The 22078-nt window shown below is 38.7% G+C and overlaps 1 protein-coding gene across 1 annotated transcript in view; it reads left to right on the top strand.

Moving 5' to 3' along the window:
• The window catches only part of LOC124620075 (dynein axonemal heavy chain 1-like), an 804068-nt gene that overhangs the window by 712800 nt on the left and 69190 nt on the right, over positions 1-22078 (top strand). Inside the window, exons 48-49 of the mRNA XM_047146741.1 lie at positions 4431-4610; positions 5616-5867. Coding sequence (XP_047002697.1) covers positions 4431-4610; positions 5616-5867 — 432 coding nt within the window. The remainder of the gene's footprint in view (positions 1-4430; positions 4611-5615; positions 5868-22078) is intronic.

Below are 22078 nucleotides of genomic sequence, written 5' to 3'. Positions count from 1 at the left end.
TTCAATAATTATCTCCCAGTGACTTTCAAGTGTAGATCCATCTCCTGTTGTGACAGTCCTGTGCTTGGACATCCTGTCAACTCATTGGCGTCTTGTAGCTCGATTCTTCAGTGAAATAGCTGAAAACTGTTTTGTGAGATCATGCAAGTGACATACACTATAGCTGGCCGCGGTAGCCATGCGGTTCCAGGCGCTACAGTCCGGAGCCGCGCTGCTGCTGCTGCGGTCACAGGTTCGAATCCTGCCTCGGGCATGGCTGTGTGTGATGTCCTTAGGTTAGTTAGGTTTAAGTAGTTCTAAGTTCTAGGGGACTGATGACCACAGCAGTTGAGTCCCATAGTGCTCAGAGCCATTTGAACCATTTTTGACATACATTACACTTTTGTTACTGTTCAGTGCTCTTCACACATTTATTAGCCCTGTAAATGACGTGATGCCCTGGTACGGCTTTATACTCACACATTTTATGAGAGTTATAGTCCTCACAATAGTAACTCCAAAAAATACACTTAGTAAATTGTCTCAATGAAGTTGCATGATAAATGATGAACACAACAAGAGTTTGCACAGTGGTAGCAAAATGAAAAGAATGGTTCCCATGATGTTTTCAATAAAACTACATAAATTATAGAATCAAGTGATAAACCTATCACTGTACAAATCTAAATGTTAAGTGGTAAATATTCAAGTTCAGACTTACTTTACAAAACATTTGCACAGAGGTGTTGCATGTTTGATAATTAAACACTAACTTCATTCATAAGAGAGTAACTCGAAATTTTTGCACTGTGCACTCAGAATGGACAAATAGATTGCACACAGATATTGCATGGTTGCTGACACATAGATATTGCATGGTTCCTGAAGCACACAGGATTGTAAGCTACATAGATCTTATGTGTGTGATTACCAGTAGCAGAATCTTTCAGCACAGATGTTGCCTGCAAACATTCAGACCATTGACTATTTTGGGTGAAGTCGAATTGATTAGGATTTTGTTACTGAGGATGGATTATAAGCGCTGATAAAAATTTGCTGTGGGAAGTAAGTGGTGGTGCAGGAATTCACAAAAGTTAATAGAACTATTTTATGCATGTGTGTTGGGAGTACCCTATTTATGAATATGATAGCCATCTTAAAAAAAATATTTTACATTATGGTAAATTATGCAGATTCTTGATCAGGTTCTTAATCAAATAGTAAAGTATGTCATCTTGTTCATAAAAATTATGGCAACAAAAGTATAATGTCAAACTTCAGAATCTAACAAGCACAGAGGCAAAACCTGCAATGAAAAATTAGGTTGATCCTGATCTTTAATGTTAATTGTTTTGTAAGTTAACCGGTTCTGTGAAAATTGGCATATGTTACGTAAAAGCTGGCATATGATCCTTATACTGTTGCATGTCAGTTTATCAAAATTGTGGATTAGCTCACTAGAAATTTCACATGATGAACTGTAGTATTATTCTCAGTTAGGGCTAATTTTCGGTTTTCAAAGTTCTCATGAAGTACTTACAGTACAGGAAGACAGTACATTAAAAATAATAACTGCAATAACTAATGTAGTAGGTAAAAGCTTAGTTAAGTTTTTGAAATATATATGAGCGTCTGTCACATGTATAATACTTAGATAATGTACAAAATTTGAAAAATAAGTAAAGCAAAAATTTAAAAAAAATTTATTGGCGGGGTTAAAATCATAATGGATGCTGCAGTTTGAACTTGCTATGTCTCAGTGTGATTTTTTGAACCATGTATTGTCACTACTAGTGACGTTCCCTGATCTTTACTACTTCCAACATCATTACTGCCTACAATGGTTCCCTAATTCGAGTCACCTAGATTACTACTTTGCAGCAGTGGCAGATAACCAAAAAAACCTCTAGGACGGCATGCTAAAGATATCTTGAGCTACCTTACTTTTACTGTAATAAAAAAAAAATCAAGCCACATGCAAAGTTTAAGAAAGTTTTATTTAAACTGATTATACACATATACAAGACAATGCCATCTTATCATATAAAAAAGTTACAATTGTGGTTCTCTTCCTTAAATGATGAATTCTGTGCACCCTTTCTTCGTAGAAAATTGGTTAATTAAATTGTCAATAGGACAATCAATGTCAGGGTGAGTGTTCAACAGAGCTAAGCCATTAAGTTGATCCTCCTTGATTGTCGAACTCAGCCATGTCTTTGTACACTGCAGTGTTGAAAAACTTCTTTGTACTGTAGCAGTAGATGCAGGTAGACAAGCAAATATTTTTTATGGCTTGTGCAGAGTGGGGTAGTCAGATCTAGGACAAACAGACAACTTTTTACTTACTCATTCTTAATATTTCTGCTTATGAATGTAAACTAACACCCTATTCAGCGAATAGCCCTTATTAATAATGCTACATATCGAAGGTTCTCTGTATGAGAAAAGAGTAGAATATTTGCGACTTTTCTCAGACAAATGCCAGACAGAATAACATATGGAGATCACTATATCACTTGAATGGCTGCGACTTTTGTCATAGGTATTTGTTAGCTATCTACGTGGCAGAGAGAAACATATAAAATATGATGACGCGGATGTACATGCTACGTAGGAAAGTACAACTACTCGATAACTCGATTCATTTGAGTCAAAATAAAAGAAAGAACCAGTAACAATTTTCTGTACTGATTTATATTTCCTTTGCTAACTGGTCATTGTGTTCTGAAGCTGGAATACACACCTGGATAATATATGAGGTATGTCCACAAAGTGAGTTTCATTTGGTTATATAAAACAAACATGTACAGACACAGAAAAAATATTTATTGTACAAAAATCTACAGCTGTTAAACTACTTTTCTACATAGCTTCCGAAATTTTGTAGGCACTTGTCATAGGTTGGCACACGTTTTTGTATGCCTTCTTCATAGAAGGTTGCCGCCTGTGTTTTCAACCAAGTGATAACATGTCCTTTCGCTTCATCATCACCAAGGACAGATTTTAGGTGTAAGAGGAGAAGAAAGTCACAAGGAGCAAGATCCAGGCCGTATGGAGGATGATCAAACATGTCCCAATGAAATTCCCGTAAGAGTTGTTTGCTCACATTCGCCATGTGAGGTTGGGCATTATCGTGGAAAAAAACAACAAATTTCAGTTTTTCAGTAACCATTTCATGAATTAGTGATCATGAGATCTGCAGAACTTCCATAGCAAGGGCAATAAGTGTACACTTACAGTTGTGCTTAATCTTCTCTTGAGCTGTGTGAACCAGTTCATCAGTAACCACAGATGGGTGTCTATTTCATTCTTCCTCATGCACTTGATCATGCCCTTCATTGAACAGTCTGACCCATCTTCTAACCATTGAATCACTCATAGCATTTTGTCCATAAACCTCACAGATTTGCCGATGAATTTCCTTTGGTTTAACTTTCTTTGCATTTGGAAAATGAATCACAGATCTGATTTCGCATGCGACGGCATTTTCAGTTATGGTTGGCATTATAAACAAGCACTACATAGCACACATCACCAGCAGCAATCTGAAAATGGCATATGTCTTCTCCTTGAGTCAGAGTAACTGCCACACATGCTCAGAACTGCGATCGTAGTGCTGCTGCAGATAGAAATAGAAATGGAACTTACTTTGTGGATGACCCTCGTATCTTTTTGCATGCCATCTAGCCTACGCTGATGATGGTGTCGCTTGCATAGTCAACTGTTTTCACACACTTAGTCATTTTCTGTCATAATCATTCCTACAACAGTTCTTGCTTTAAATTGTCATCATGAATAGTACATTGTATATTCATCTGACTACAACTCCCCACATACATCACATCTGATCTCAGCAATTTGTATCAGATTGATATTATTCCAAGCTATCTTTCATTTAAAGTTTTCTAGTTTTCCAGCTTGTAGCAGTATTCTTACAATACAGGTACCAATCTTTGTTTTGTCTTTAATGTGTGCAATTAAATCAAATACTGTAAGTGTGGTTATACTGTCATCATTGTTTTACACAGCATTAGTTATAATGTACTGTGTTTCCAGTGGGGTAATAAATGAGAAACAATTTAGGATGGTCACAGTTTTGATGCAATTACAGTTTATTCACAGTTTTGGCAAATAGTGGACACCTTCAGATGTTTTCAGCTTGGTTACGGTGTAACACGCCAACTTCATCACAATGTCTCGCAGCTGCCAATTCAAAATTGTGGCATTAGTAAAAAATAGACAGTATGTCTGTCCTTATAAAATATGCTATTGTGTTGGCTTTTAGTATTGTTTTTCAGAAGAAGATGTATAAAATGCAAATTAATTGTTATTGGTTAGCTAAATGTAGCATACTATGTATAAAATCTGCATTTTCAGTATATTAGTAACTGCTGCTGTTTGTGAAGTATTTCATAGGCTGTAATAACCTTTGAAAAATTTGTCCTTTTCAGAACTGCCATCTGGCACCAAGTTGGATGCCACGGCTTGAGCGACTCATTGAAAATATTAGCCCTGAGAGTTCACATAAGGAATTTCGTGTCTGGCTTACGTCGACGCCATCACCATCCTTTCCTGTTTCAATTTTACAGAATGGTACCAAGATGACAGTTGAACCCCCCAGAGGAGTTAAGGTAGTACTTATGATCAAAAAATTTATACTTTCATGAATTGTGCTTAACAAATATGTAATGAGTAGATGTTTCATATTTCAGACACAGCTGATGAATTTTAAGCTTCTTTATTTAGCACATCTTTGAACTATAGATAGGCCTTGATCACAGAGTTCTTTATTAAATGTTAATCATTTCAGAATTTCATCATCAGACTGAGCCGGTGGAATTAGAGTGTCCAAGGAAATTAATGATAACAAATATGTACAGAATAACATAACTGTGCATCTTAATAAACCAAATACAGAATTTTCAGTTAACATTGTACTTACATTTAAATTAAACTGTAGTAAAAAGCTCATGAATGTGATCACATAGACTGAACTTAATCCAGATCTTGTATAGGGATAATTGATGGTGCTGTTGTCTATTTGAAGAGAACTGATGCTAAACTGACTGTGGTGAATAAGCTACCAAAGAACTAAATGAAGGCCAGTACTACTTGGATAACTTAATTTCCACTGTCAGTTTGTCACTGGTTCTCTTTGAATAAACAATAGCACTGTAAAATATGCCTAATGAGATCTATATTATATTCAGTCTATGTGCTCTCTTTTGTGAGCTTTCTACTAAAGTTTGATGTAAGTGTAAGTATGATATTAATTGAAAATTCTGTATGTGGGATAACAAGTTGCATAGATATGTTGTTATGTACATATTTGTTATTGTTAATTTCCTAATTTGTTATTGTTAATTCCATAACTTCAGTCTGACGGTGAAAATTTGAAATGCACAATGCTTAATAAACTATTGGGTGATCAAGATCTTTCTATAGTTCAGAACCATGCCAAATCTAAATAGGTTTCTGCCTCTGCTGTGGATACATTTCTCCATCATGTAATCTCTTCTTTATTTGTAAGTTTCATTCCATAATTGGCCAGATATTTTATAGGTACATAAATATATTTTAGACAGTTATAATAAATAAATGCATGTTTAATTATTTCAACGAATTTACATTTTCAGGCAAACATGATTCGTGCATACAGCAATCAAGTCACAGAAATGGCAGGCTACATAAGCTCTGATGGAGTAAAAGTGCCTATTTTCAAATGGCTTCTTTTCTCACTGTGTCTCTTCCATGGTGTATGCCTAGAGAGACGTAAGTTTGGACCTCTTGGTTTCAACATACCATATGAGTTCACTGATGGAGACCTCCGTATTTGCATTTCACAGCTTCACATGTTCTTGGAGGAGTATGAAGACATTCCATTTAAGGTTAGCAGATCTTGATTTTTCATTAAAATAGCAACGTACAGAACTACTTGCAACTCTTAACATTTTCAGCAATTTATTATAATGTTTAATGGTTCATGGCACATGGTGACAATAGCTCATCATAATTAGCCAGTTGATATATTTATATCAGAACTTGATGTTAAATAAAGTAGCCGCATGGAGTAGCCATGTGGATAGAGGCGCCATCTCACAGATTGCACAGCCCCTCCTGCTGGAGGCTTGAGTCCTCCCTCGGGCATGGGTGTGTGTGTGTGTGTGTTGTTCTTAGCATAAGTTAGTTTAAGTAGTGTGTAAGTCTAGGGACTGATGACCTCAGCAATTTGGTCCCTTATGAATTCACACACATTTAAATAAAATAAAGTTATACTGCAACTTCCTAGTCGTCATGTCTTCCTTTTTTTTTAAATGTCTGTATACAATTTTTCTCTGAATTATCTGGTTTTATATTCATGTGTAATCATTTCTGAAGTGAGAGTACGTAACTGTTTCATTGTAGGCTGTACACCATTGTACTGCTTCCAATTATTACTGTTTTTCTATTTTTCATATTTGTGTTCACCCATAATCTCAGACATCTGTGAACAGTATAACTTCCAATGCAATGATGTGTCTAGCAAACACCATAGGCAAACATTCAAACTTCCCTAATATCACCTTCTATTTTGCATTTAAAATAGTCAGTAATGGTTTTTAATTTGTATCACAAGAGACATAATGCAGCAGGTGATACATGAAAAATGAATGGATTCATTACTGTTCCAAGAATTGTAAAGAAAGTATTTCATAGAAGGATTCAGATAAGAGCACTATTAATTCACAAGATGGTCTGCCAGTCTACTGAAACCTTAGGAAGAACTTCACTTCTCAATATTTTTATCCCTTAATTCAATATTTCATTAATACTGTATGTCTTTTTCAAACCATCAGCTCAATTCATCCAGTGAGCATTAGAAACAAGTAACTCCAGGCTGGATTATCAACAATATTAGGAAGAGGATAGATTGCTGCTCACCATGAGATGACACATTACGTTACAGACAGGCACAACAAATTGGCTGTTGCACATCACACTTTCAGCTAAAGCCTTCTTCAGTAAAGAAAACACACACACACACACACACACACACACACGCACACACGCACACACACATACACATACACACAAACAAGCACACCTCATACATACATTACCGATACCACTGCCAGATTTCCTGTCAGGACTGCTGGTGGTTGTAGTCACATACGCATTATGTATGCTTGCTTGCGTGAATGTGTGTATATTTTCTTTGCCAAAGAAGACTCTGACCAAAAATTAAAATGTGTAACAGTCTTTTCATTGCACCTGTCTGGGGTCATCTTTACAGTGCATAGCAGTCTATCCTTTTTCTAATATTGTTGTTAGAAACAAGAAAACTCTACCTAAAGATTTAAAGTCACATACTGTGGCCCAGAAAGGTGTCTGTTATTCAAGAACACAAAATTTTAATGTTGTTGTGGTCTTCAGTCCTCAGACTGGTTTGATGCAGCTCTCCATGCTACTGTATTCTGTGCAAGCTTTTTCATCTCCCAGTAAGTACTGCAACCTACGTCCTTCTGAATCTGCTTAGTGTATACATCTCTTGATCTCCCTCTACGATTTTTTCCCTCCACACTGCCCTCCAATGCTAAATTTGTGATCCCTTGATGCCTACCAACCGGTCCCTTCTTCTTGTCAGGTGCCACAAACTCCTCTTCTCCCCAATTGTATTCAATACCTCCTCATTAGTTATGTGATCTACCCATCTAATCTTCAGCATTCTTCTGTAGCACCACATTTCAAAAGCTTCTATTCTCTTCTTGTCCAAACTATTTATCATCCATGTTTCACTTCCATACATGGCTACACTCCATACAAATACTTTCAGAAACAACTTCCTGACAGTTAAATCTATACTCGATGTTAACAAATTTCTCTTCTTCAGAAATGCTTTTCTTGCCATTGCCAGTCTACATTTTATATCCTCTCTACTTCGACCGTCATCAGTTATTTTGCTCCCCAAATAGCAAAACTCCTTTACTACTTTAAGTGCCTCATTTCCTAATCTAATTCCCTCAGCATCACCCAACTTGATTTGACTACATTCCATTATCCTCGTTTTGCTTTTGTTGATGTTCATCTTATATCCTCCTTTCAAGACACTGTCCATTTCGTTCAAATGCTCTTCCAAGTCCTTTGCTGTCTCTGACAGAATTACAATGTCATTGGCGAACCTAAAAGTTTTTATTTCTTCTCCATGGATTTTAATACATATTCCAAATTTTTCTTTTGTTTCCTTTGCTGCTTGCTCAATATACAGATTGAATAACATCGGGGAGAGGCTACACCCCTGTCTCACTCCCTTCCCAACCACTGCTTTTCTTTCATGTCCCTCGACTCATAACTGCCATTTGGTTTCTGTACAAATTGTAAATAGCCTTTCGCTCCCTGTATTTTACCCCTGCCACCTTCAGAACTTGAAAAGAGAGTATTCCAGTTCCAGTCAACATTGTCAAAAGCTTTCTCTAAGTCTACAAATGCTAGAAACATAGGTTTGCTTTTTCTTAATCTAGCTTCTAACATAAGCCATAGGGTCAGTATAGCCTCACGTGTTCCAATATTTCTACGGAATCCGAACTGATCTTCCCCAAGGTTGGCCTCTACTAGTTTTTCCATTCGTCTGTAAAGATTTCGCGTTAGTATTTTGCAGCTGTGGCTTATTAAACTGATAGTTTGGTAATTTTCACATCTATCAACACCTGCATTCTTTGGGATTGAAATTATTATATTGAAGTCTGAGGGTATTTCGCCTGTCTCATACATCTTGCTCACCAGATGGTAGAGATTTGTCAGGACTGGCTCTCCCAAGGCTGTCAGTACTTGTAATGGAATGTTGTCTACTCCCGGGGCCTTGTTTCGACTTAGGTCTTTCAGTGCTCTGTCAAACTCTTCACGCAGTATCGTATCTCCCATTTCCTCTTCATCTACATTCTCTCCCATTTCTATAATATTGCCCTCAAGTACATCGCCCTTGTATAGACCCTCTATATACTCCTTCCATCTTTCTGCTTTCCCTCTCTGGTTAGAACTGAGTTTCCATCTGAGCTCTTGATATTCATACAAGTGGTTCTCTTTTCTCCAAAGGTCTCTTTAATTTTCCTGTAGGCAGTATCTATCTTACCCCTAGTGAGATAAGCCTCTACATCCTTACATTTGTCCTCTAGCCATCCCTGCTTAGCCATTTTGCACTTCCTGTCGATCTCATTTTTGAGACGTTTGTATTCCTTTTTGCCTGCTTCATTTACTGCATTTTTATATTTTCTCCTTTCATTAATTAAATTCAATATTTCTTCTGTTACCCAAGGATTTCTACTAGCCCTCGTCTTTTTACCTACTTGATCCTCTGCTGCCTTCACTACTTCATCCCTCAGAGCTACTCATTCTTCTTCTACTGTATTTCTTTCCCCCATTTGTGATAATTGTTCCCTTATGCTCTCCCTGAAACTCTGTACAACCTCTGGTTTAATCAGTTTGTCCAGATCCCCCTCCTTAAATTCCAACCTTTTTGTAGTTTCTTCAGTTTTAATCTACAGCTCATAACCAACCAATAGATTGTGGTCAGAGTCCACACCTGCCCCTGGAAATGTCTTACAATTTAAAACCTGGTTCCTAAATCTCTGTCTTACCATTATATAATCTATCTGATACGTTCTAGTATTTCCAGGATTCTTCCATGTGTACAACCTTCTTTTATGATTCTTGAACCAAGTGTTAGCTATGATTAAGTTATGCTCTGTGCAAAATTCTACTAGGTGGCTTCCTCATTCATTTCTTACCCCCAGTCCGTATTCACCTACTATGTTTCCTTCTCTTCCTTTTCCTACTATCGAATTCCAGTCACCCATGACTATTAAATTTTCATCTCCCTTCACAACCTGAATAATTTCTTTTATCTCATCATACATTTCATCAATTTCTTCATCATCTGCAGAGCTAGTGGGCATATAAACTTGTACTGTTGTAGTAGGTGTGGGCTTCGTGTCTATCTTGGCCACAAGAATGCGTTCACTATGCTGTTTCTAGTAGCTTACCCACACTCCTATTTTTTAATTCATTATTAAACCTACTCCTGCATTACCCCCATTTGATTTTGTATTTATAACCCTGTATTCACGTGACCAAAAGTCTTGTTCCTCCCTCCACCAAACTTCACTAATTCCCACTATATCTAACTTTAACCTATCCATTTCCCTTTTTAAATTTTCTTACCTACCTGCCCGATTAAGGGATCTGACATTCCATACTCCGATCCGTAGGACACCAGTTTTCTTTCTCCTGATAATGACGTCCTCCTGAGTAGTCCCCGCCCGGAGATCCGAATGGGGGAGTATTTTACCTCTGGAATGTTTTACCCAACAGGATGCCATCATCATTTAACCATACAGTAAAGCTGCATGCCCTCAGGAAAAATTACGGCTGTAGTTTCCCCTTGCTTGCAGCCATTCGCAGTACCATCACAGGAAGGCCGTTTTGGTTAGTGTTACAAGGCCAGATCAGTCAATCATCCAGACCGTTGCCCCTGCAACTACTGAAAAGGCTGCTGCCCCTCTTCAGGAACCACACGTTTGTCTGGCCTCTCAACAGATACCACTCCATTGTGGTTGCACCTATGGTACGGCCATCTGTATCGCTGAGGCACACAAGCCTCCCCACCAACGGCAAGGTCCATGGTTCCAAATTTAATAAATAGCCTGTAAACAGATTTTCTGATTGGTGGCAAAGTATATACTCCTATCTAATATGCAAGAAGATGAAATCAATGCAGTGCTACTCTTGCCATAAAAAAAGGTCACTAGAATTACAGAACCGTAACCACTTACCATAAAACAATAATTACTGAAAGTATACAGACACATCAGGAGCAATTAAGTGTGTTCAGTATGTAATTATTGTCCAACGATCAATGTCCCATGTCTACTTGTTGCTGAAATTTGATGTCTTCAGACAATATGTGAAACAATAAAATTGTGATGGAATAGTAGTTCATAGTGACTCCAACTTGCCCTACTAAAATCAGTAACTGCTTTAATATCTTTGCCATTAATATATTTTGCTGCTGCCATAATATATTGCACATCAAATATTTCAGTTTGACTAAAAGATTGTCACATTTCACAAACCACATTGCACAAAAGTAGCTTGGTCTTAGAGGCAATAATATAAAATAATTTTTCAAAGTCATTAGTTTTTTAGTTATTCTGAAGCTGTTTGGTTCTTCATTGTAAATTTTTGTACTGTATAAATGAGTGAATGCTTGTGGTGACATGCTTGTGAGAGTCTATGCATAATCTTCTGTTTCCACTAAAGTTACATGTACGATCTGTTCGATGATTTACCATGATTGCTCTGGACAATACTGTTTTTTTTTTATACTGTCTTGTGTGTGTTTTAAGAATAAGCATCATTAGAATTGTCAGTCTTTTTAGGCTGGGCTGGTTCTCATTGAAACTCAGTGGGGGTTATTAATATCATCCTCTCCCCCGCAGAATGTACAGGTTCTGTCATTACTCATCTTGACTATGAGTGGCATGTCGATGGTAGATGTAGGCATCCTGTACAGGGTGGACAGGGACCCGGGAGGACTCAAGGTGTTGTACCGATCCCCGTAATCAAAAAGTTTGAGGTGCTGTCTTTCATTGAAACTGAAACTGAGTCAGTGGGACCCACTTCACCTATTTTGGAGAAACCTGTTTTGTCCAGTGTCAAGAAGAGCCAAATGCAATAGGATAAGGGTTTATTAAATGTCAGCAGTTCAAATGGTTGCCTCACAAGTGCTGAGTGCTCCCTGCTTGCCAACAGCGTTCGACAGACTGGATGGTCACCCATCCAAGTGCTAGCCCAGCCCGACAGCACTTAGCTTCGGTGATCTTATTGGAACCAGTGTTACCACTGTGGCAAGGCCCTTGGTGGTGAATGATCGTACCCATAGGTAAATGGCAAGAAGGAACAGGAAAGGACACCAGGTGCACTCAGTGTGTATGCCTGAGGGCCTCATTCAACGTGTTGAAAAGGATATTCCAGCAGCCATTGAGGGAACAGGGTGCAACCAGCTTTGGTCACACACATCTACACGAAGGGTTATAGAAGTGATCCACGAAACTACTGTCAACCCAACTCGTACTTTTCTCAGAGGGCATACTGAAAGCTATGGATCAAGGCAGTCAGATGCAGCATTTCTTGATTTCTGAAAAACATTTGACTCAGTACCTCACCTATGGAATTTGTCAAAAGTACAGTCACATGGGGTATCAAGTGAAATTTGTGACTGAATTGAGGAGTTTTTGGTAGGGAGGACATAGTATGTTATCTTGGATGGAGAGTCATCATCAGATGTAGAAGTTAACTTTGAGATGTACCCCAGGGAAGTGCATTGGACCCCTTGCTGTTCATCTTGCATGTCAATGACCTTGCAGACAATATTAATAGTAACCTAAGACTTTTTGCAGATGATGTCATTATCTATAGTGAAGGACTATCTGAAAGAAGCTACTAAATATTCAGTCAGACCTTAACAAGATTTCAAAGTGGTGCAAAGTTTGACAACTTGCTTTAGATATCCAGAAATGTAGAAATTGTGTACTTCACAGAAAGAAAAGATATAGTATCCTATTACAATAATATCAGTGAGTCACTGTTGGAATCAGCCAACTCATACAAATACTGGGTGTAACACTTTGTATGGATATGAAATGTGTAACACTCTGTAGGGATATGAAATTGAATGGCCACAGAGGCTCAGTTGTGAGTAAAGCAGATAAGAGACTTATGTTTACTGGTAGAATACTGGAAAAGTGCAATCAGTCTACAAAGGAGATTGCTTATAAATCACTCAAGCAATCAGTTGTAGAATATTGCACAAGTGCTTGGGACTCACACCAAATAAGACTAACAGGGGATGTTGAACATATATAGAGAAGATCAGCATGAATGGTTACAGGTTTGTGTGGTCCATGGGAGAGTGTCAGAGAGATGGTGAAGGAACTGACAAGGAAGAATCTTCAAGACAGATGTAAACTATCTCGAAAAAGTCTACTAACAAAGCATCAAGAACTGGCATCAAGAACTGGCTTTAAATGCTAACTCTAGGAATATATTACAGTCCCCTTCATATTGCTAACATAGGGATCATGATAAGATTACAATAGAATAATTACTGTGCATGCAGAGGCATTTAATCAATCATTCTTTCTGTGCTCTGCACATGAATGTAACAAGAAGAAACCCAAATAACTGGTACAATGGGACATTCCCTCTGCCATGAACCTCATGGCAGTTTGCAGATTATAGATATAGATGTATTATTATTTATTTATTCACAATCAATACTGTGGTGAAGAGTGTAATGTTCTACTGCACTTCAAATTATTTGACATACAGAATCTGAGAGAGCATTCATAACTAGAAATTTTGACTTGCCATACAACATGATTACTATCTGAATCTTTGTCTGCTCCAAGTACAAAATACTTAACAGACATGGTATTCAGCCAATATGCCACTAGGTATGCTGGTTATTGTGAGATTATATAGTTCATATCAAATTTTGATCACAATTTTACATAAATTTTGGTTTTTTTATATATCTGTTACATTAGATCAATAATCAGCACTCACATAACACTGTTTATGCCAACAAATCTTGTAGCTTTACCAGGAAGATCAGTTGTTAGGCAAGGTGTACCTATTTCTATCATCTATTACTTCTGCAATTGTTTCAAGGAGGTCACACGTAATGAGCTTTATGTCTCTGGTGTTTTAATTGCACCTCTTTGTTCTGGTTTCATAAAAAATAAATACAAGTTAATTAAATGTATCTGAATTACCTTAATTTTGATGATGATATACTGTTTGCTTTTAATGGAAACAGAAGAATTGAGGAGAGTGAGTGTGGAAGTAGGCCCAAAAATTGGTTAGAATAACACCTCACAAACTTATAATCAAAACAGAGAATGCAACACAAATTAACAATCAAGTCATAGAATCAATTAATGATATTTTATGTTTATAGACAGCTGAAAAGAATGACTTGCTAGATTGCCTAATGATGTGGCATGGAATGCCTTCAGTGAAATAAGTTTGGATTTTTAGAACTTGTAATGTATCTGAAAAGGAAAGCGTATGATCAGTTTTGACGTATGTCAGTAATACTTGGTATTTAAATGCAAAAATGATTCTAAAACTAAGGTTTGTTAAATAAGTGATGCAGAGACACATCTTAGGAATTATTAGAAGAGACAGGAAAACAGTGAAGTAGCTTAGTGGTGGAAACTTAAACGGAAGAGGTACTGATGAATGAAATGCAGTTGGAATACATGTGTGTTGTACATGTTACCAGGTGAATGGATGGTATACTATCCTTTCTAGTTAGTCAGTTAGTTGTTCCATAGATCAAATTCACAATAAATATTATGATGTGGAACCTATCAACAGAGCAAACATAAAACACTTATATTCAAATAAATAAAAAATAACATGATCGGATGGATAAAATATGTACTTGCAAGTAATGGCAGAAGAAAACATATACACCCCTGGAAATGGAAAAAAGAACACATTGACACCGGTGTGTCAGACCCACCATACTTGCTCCGGACACTGCGAGAGGGCTGTACAAGCAATGATCACACGCACGGCACAGCGGACACACCAGGAACCGCGGTGTTGGCCGTCGAATGGCGCTAGCTGCGCAGCATTTGTGCACCGCCGCCGTCAGTGTCAGCCAGTTTGCCGTGGCATACGGAGCTCCATCGCAGTCTTTAACACTGGTAGCATGCCGCGACAGCGTGGACGTGAACCGTATGTGCAGTTGATGGACTTTGAGCGAGGGCGTATAGTGGGCATGCGGGAGGCCGGGTGGACGTACCGCCGAATTGCTCAACACGTGGGGCGTGAGGTCTCCACAGTACATCGATGTTGTCGCCAGTGGTCGGCGGAAGGTGCACGTGCCCGCCGACCTGGGACCGGACCGCAGCGACGCACGGATGCACGCCAAGACCGTAGGATCCTACGCAGTGCCGTAGGGGACCGCACCGCCACTTCCCAGCAAATTAGGGACACTGTTGCTCCTGGGGTATCGGCGAGGACCATTCGCAACCGTCTCCATGAAGCTGGGCTACGGTCCCGCACACCGTTAGGCCGTCTTCCGCTCACGCCCCAACATCGTGCAGCCCGCCTCCAGTGGTGCCGCGACAGGCGTGAATGGAGGGACGAATGGAGACGTGTCGTCTTCAGCGATGAGAGTCGCTTCTGCCTTGGTGCCAATGATGGTCATATGCATGTTTGGCGCCGTGCAGGTGAGCGCCACAATCAGGACTGCATACGACCGAGGCACACAGGGCCAACACCCGGCATCATGGTGTGGGGAGCGATCTCCTACACTGGCCGTACACCACTGGTGATCGTCGTGGGGACACTGAATAGTGCACGGTACATCCAAACCGTCATCGAACCCATCGTTCTACCATTCCTAGACCGGCAAGGGAACTTGCTGTTCCAACAGGACAATGCACGTCCGCATGTATACCGTGCCACCCAACGTGCTCTAGAAGGTGTAAGTCAACTACCCTGGCCAGCAAGATCTCCGGATCTGTCCCCCATTGAGCATGTTTGGGACTGGATGAAGCGTCGTCTCACGCGGTCTGCACGTCCAGCACGAACGCTGGTCCAACTGAGGCGCCAGGTGGAAATGGCATGGCAAGCCGTTCCACAGGACTACATCCAGCATCTCTACGATCGTCTCCATGGGAGAATAGCAGCCTGCATTGCTGCGAAAGGTGGATATACACTGTACTAGTGCCGACATTGTGCATGCTCTGTTGCCTGTGTCTATGTGCCTGTGGTTCTGTCAGTGTGATCATGTGATGTATCTGACCCCAGGAATGTGTCAATAAAGTTTCCCCTTCCTGGGACAATGAATTCACGGTGTTCTTATTTCAATTTCCAGGAGTGTACTTCGACTTCACTACAAGATAAACCGTTACTGACAGACACAAACACTCCACCACCAATTCTGCCTAATCTATCTTTCCTGAACACCGTCTGAGACTTCGTAAAAATTTCTGCAGAACTTATTTCAGGCTTTAGCCAGCTTTCTGTACCCATAACGATTTCAGCTTCAGTGCTTTCTATTAGTGCTTGAAGCTCAGGGGCTTTCCCAGCACAACTACAACAATTTACAACTACTATTCTCACTGTTCCTTGATCCAAGCTAGATTGGAATAATAGAGAATTGTGAAGGTGGTTCGATGAACCTTCTGCCAGGCACTTAAATGTGATTTGCAGAGTATCCATGTAGATGTAGATGTAGAGGAGATTGTGCCAGTGCTGAAGCAAAATGGTGAAAACAAAAACAACAGCAAAAAAAAAAAAAAAAAAAAAAAAAAAAGGAAACAGACAAAGAGCACAAAGCACCTTTAAGTTCCCAACGAACGACAGTGAGCACCATGAGAACCAGAGAAACCAAAAAACAATGAAATGAACAGTTTGAAGAATCAAAAATTGTGACACAATCTTATAATAAGAGACTTATAACTCAAGACAGCCATGAAAATATCACGCTATGAGAAGTGTGGACAAGGGCAAGTAAACTGTACAATCTAACAAATGTGGCATTCCACTGTTACCTGAAGAAAGAGTGTAACAAACACAAATATGTCATTATTGTAAAAATGGATAACATTTGCCAATTTTGCAATGCAAAAAAAATTCTGTAGAGAAACACCAGGATACTGTTGTATGAATGGAAAAATTTGATTACCACCACCAGAAGTATCTCTGCAGTAAGTTTTACGTTACATGACCTGGGAAACTCCAGAATCAAAACAATTTCTTCAAAATATAAAAGTGCTTCCAACTGACTTCTTTTGGTGTCACTTTGATCAAGGCTGACAGAGATGAAATCAATTATGTTTTTCAATCCAAGGACAAATCTGTCACAATATGGGATCATTACTACCACTACCCAGTGAAGACCAAAAATTTCTGTGCAAGTAGATTTCATCAGAAATGAAGAAACAGAAATTGATCAATGATGTACAAATATCAATGAATTGAGATAAGTAGTAATTAATTAAAATATATATTACTAGCTGCGGTACCTGGCTTCGCTCAAGGAGTTGATGTGACACTGTGTGGTAGGTGGAATTAAAGGATAAACTTTAAAGTACATGACATAAAAAAATGTTACTGAAAACATTTTCTAACTATTCACAATACTTGTTAAAATATAAGAGGTAAAAAAATTATTGAAAACACATTATAACTATTTACAATACTTGTTTATGAACAACATTTTTCATTTCTTATCTGAGGTATATATGTACAAATTTGTCGAATTTTCTACCTGAGTGCAAGCTACATATGGCTGACTGTGACAAAAGCAAGTGTCTTTGAGGTTGATGTGAAAATATTTTAAAGTTTGTGTTTGTGCTTTGTTAATTGAAAATCAGTAGGCTAGTTTGATTGGAAATTGCAGTTTTTTAAATTGGAATGGTAGTTCAGTAGAGATCAGTGGTATTCTGGGGATAAATAGTGATTGTTCTTTGTACTTTGCAGACATAAGTTCGTACTTTGCAGACATAAGTTCAGCTCTGATGATGTTATTCGGTAGCTGTTCCATTATATAATTTTTGGTGAGTTTAGATTTCTGAGTAGTATAACTGGAGACCCAATTTTAAGTCAAAGGCAGTGTAATGACATTCCTGGTACTTGCAAAAAGTTTAGAAATTCTGTACTGAAGTTCACACTTTCTTCAACAGTTACCATCATGTTGATCAATTTGTATATTCTCTCCTCACCAGGAATTTTCTTTTGAATATTAAACTTGATATTGTTGACAATATTCTTCTTAGTTGGCAAAATTGGCCTTTCAAATAGCCAATCCAGTCTGGTATAGTTGTGAACAATGTTTGGTTTAAATTTGGTCGGTGAGTTCATTTTCAACAGTGGCTATGTTGCAGAATTCACTGTTGTGTTTAATGAGGCCATTCGTCTGATCATTAGGATATGTGCCCTCATGTATTTGTAAAAGTCATTGAGCAAAATGTGCTGTTGTTTTGTTTGTTGATAGTTCAACTCATGTATTTTTTGTTAGTCACAGTATTTGTATATGTGGCCAGAGATGGGCTTTTTTTAAGGCATGCATTGATCTCATCTGCTGGTACTGACTTGGGAATGACTGAAAGTATTTGTTGAAAATCTCCTGAGAGTATGAGCAGAGCTCCTCCCATCACTTCAGCGGTTCTTCACAAGTCTTCATAATGCATAGACTTAAGACAAAACATAACTAATTTTCATGTTTGCTTATTTATTATATTTGACTTGTCCTACATGTGTGTAGGAGATCACAGCACTAGACCCAAATAAATAAGTACTGTCATGTCAAAGCAGTAAGCATGTTCACCTCATTGAGCAAAATCAAATCATTCATGAGCCACTGTTCAAACTGTACCCCTTCAGTCCATAAGGTTTTGATATTGGATTAATACAAAATAGAGAAAAAGTTAAGACGGTGATTTCAATGTTTCAGGTATTCGACATAGTCTTCTCGCACTTTAGTACAATGCACAGCATGTTCATACAACCACATGAAACTGTCATAAAAGTCTTTATTTGGGAACTTGTTCAAATTGTATGTCACATTTACTTCATTTTTATCAATGTGTTGACACATCATGTGAATTTCTGCACTTCATCATTTTGTGATATGTTTGTTTTGGTAACAAGTCTCATTACTCATGATGAGTTTTATCCAGAAAGGAATTGCCTGTGTTTTGCATTTCAAACAAGTCACATCCCACATCCATCCATCATTGTTTTTGTTTGGGGATCACAGTGTGTGGGACAAAATTCGCGCACACTTTTCTCGTCTCCAAAGCATTCTGGAGAATGTCTTTAACACTTGATTTAGAGATGTTGCTCCATTGTAATGTTGACACACTATGGCCACACAACCACTTCATAACACTGGCTGCTCACAAATTGACTGGTCAAATGCACATCTGTTTTTATTGTTAGTTACAGTTGCCACAATTGTAACTGTGCTGACATCATGTGTACACCAAGATTAAAATCGGTCTTGGAACTTTTTGGATGGAGGACATACATATGACATTATTAAAAATTTGCACAACTCACTCATCTTCAAAAATGTGCTTGTCATGAGTGATTAACAGTCTGAAGTTGTGGGACTGGAACCAGGTGATGCTTTTAAATGTATTTTTTAATTTTGACAACTGTTTCCCCTTCTGTAACCACAATGAATTCCTTAGATAAATTACAAGGGAGGAGGAGATAGCATTTTAACATCCTGTCGACAACAAGGTCATTAGAGATGGAGCACCAGCTCAGATTAGAGAAGGATGGGGGAGAAATTCTGCTGTGCCCTTTCAAAGGAACCATACAGGTATTTGCCTGAAGCAGTTTAGGGAAACCATGGAAATATAAATCAGGATTTCTGGATGCAGGTTTGAACCATTGTCCTCCCAAATGAAGAGTCCAGAGTGCTAACCATTGCGCCACCTCGCTCGGTAGATAAACTACAAAATAGAAGAAAAATAGGCAGAGACAAAGTATGGAACAGTCCTAAGCTGGAAAACATAAAGTGTGCTGTTTTGCTGCTAAATGACCGAGTTAAAACAGCAACACATGTCAGGGACAAAGCTATGTTTCATTGCTATTATCTGAAAGGTAAAAGAAAGTAAAGAAGTAATAAGCAGCCAAGAAGGTATGTAATGTTTGGTTCATTTCTGAAGTTCGCAGCCCATGCAAAGGTACTGGTTAATGGACACAGAAAAATACCTACTGCCCTGTTAAATGCTTGCAGTCCTGATGATTTTAACACATATTTTATTGGTGTTGCTGGAAATAATGTAACCGAAGTACCAGATTTAGAAATTGGTATTATTGGTGCCGGCCAGAGTGGCCAAGTAGTTCTAGGGACTTCAGTCTGGAACCGAGTGACCGCTACGGTTGCAGGTTCGAATCTTGCTTTGGGCATGGATATGTGTCATGTCCTTAGGTTATTTAGGTTTAAGTAGTTCTAAGTTCTAGGGGACTGATGACCTCAGATGTTAAGTCCCACAGTGCTCAGAGCCATTTGAACCATTTTTGATATTGTTGTTGTTGTGGTCGTCAGTCCAGAGACTAGTTTGATGCAGCCCTCTATGCTCTGTATCCTGTGCAGACTTCTTCATCTCCAAGTAACTACTGCAATCAACATTTTTCTGAAGCTGCTTAGTGTAATCATCCCTTGGTCTCCCTCTATGATTTTTATACTGCACACTGGCCTCCAATACTAAATTGGTGATCCCTTGATGCTGGAGAACATGTCGTACCAACATATCACTTCTTCTAGTCAAGTTGTGCCACAAATTCCTCTTCTCCCCAATTCTATTCAGTACTTCCTCATTAGTTATGTGCTCTACCCATCTAATCTTCAGCATTCTTCTGTAGCACCACATTTTGAAAGCTTCTGTTCTCTTCTTGTCTAATCTATTTATCGTCCGCATTTCACTTCCATACATGGCTACACTCCACACAAATACTTTCAGAAATGACTTCCTGACATTTAAATCTATACTCGATGTTAAGAAATTTTTCTTCTTCAGAAACGCTTTCCTTGCCATTGACAGTCTACATTGTATATCCTCTCATACTTCGACCATCATCAGTTATTCTGGACCTGAAGACTTGCCCGTATCAAGCGATTTGAGTTGCTTCGCAACCCCTAAGGTATCTACTTCTAAGAACTCATGCTAGTAGCTGTTCGTGTTTCAAATTCTGAAATATTAGATTCGTCTTCCCTGGTGAAGGAATTTCGGAAAACTGCGTTGAATAACTCATCGGTAACAGTACCACCGGCACTGCCCAGCGAAGGTATTGACTGCGTCTTGCCGCTTGTGTACTTTACATATGACCAGAATTTTTCGAATTTTCTACCAAATTTCAAGACAATGTTTTGTTGTGGAACCTATTAAAGGCATCTTGCATTGAAGTCCATGCCAAATTTCACGCGTCTGTAAATTTTAGCCAATCTTCGGGATTTCGCGTTCTTCTGAACTTCGCATGCTTTTTCCATTGCCTCTTCAACAGCGTTCAGACCTATTTTGTGTACCATGGGGGATCAGTTCCATCTCTTACCAATTTATGAGGTATGAATCTCTCAATTGCTGTTGCTACTGTATCTTTGAATCTGAGCCACATCTCATCTACATTTGCATAGTCAGTTCGGAAGGAATGGAGATTGTCTCTTAGGAAGGCTTCTAGCGACACTTTATCCGCTTTTTTAAATAAAATTATTTTGCGTTTTTTTCTGGTGGATTTGGAAGAAACGGTATTGAGCCTAGCTACAACGACCTTGTGATCACCAATCCCTGTATCAGTCATGATGCTCTCTATTAGCTCTGGATTGTTTGTGGCTAAGAGGTCAAGTGTGCTTTCGCAACCATTTACAATTCGCATTGGTTCGTGGACTAACTGCTCGAAATAATTTTTGGAGAAAGAATTTAGGACAATCTCAGAAGATGTATTCTGCCTACCACCAGTTTTGAACAAGTATTTTTGCCAACATATCGAGGGAAGGTTGAAGTCCCCATCAACTATAACCATATGAGTGGGGTATTTATTTGTTACGAGACTCAAATTTTCTCTGAACTGTTCAGCAACTATATCATCGGAGTCTGGGGATTGGTAGAAGGCACCAATTATTAACTTAGTTCGGCTGTTAAGTATAACCTCCACCCATACCAATTTGCACGGAGTATCTACTTCGACTTCACTACAAGATAAACCATTGCTGACAGACACAAACACTCCATCACCAATTCTGCCTAATCTATCTTTCCTGAACACCGTCTGAGACTTCGTAAAAATTTCTGCAGAACTTATTTCAGGCTTTAGCCAGCTTTCTGTACCCATAACGATTTCAGCTTCTGTGCTTTCTATTAGTGCTTGAAGCTCAGGGGCTTTCCCAGCACAACTACAACAATTTACAACTACTATTCTCACTGTTCCTTGATCCAAGCTAGATTGGAATAATAGAGAATTGTGAAGGTGGTTCGATGAACCTTCTGCCAGGCACTTAAATGTGATTTGCAGAGTATCCATGTAGATGTAG

The sequence above is a fragment of the Schistocerca americana genome, chromosome 6, assembly GCF_021461395.2.
Source record: "Schistocerca americana isolate TAMUIC-IGC-003095 chromosome 6, iqSchAmer2.1, whole genome shotgun sequence".
NCBI classification, from domain to species: domain Eukaryota; kingdom Metazoa; phylum Arthropoda; class Insecta; order Orthoptera; family Acrididae; genus Schistocerca; species Schistocerca americana.
This window is presented reverse-complemented; position numbering and strand designations above follow the sequence as displayed.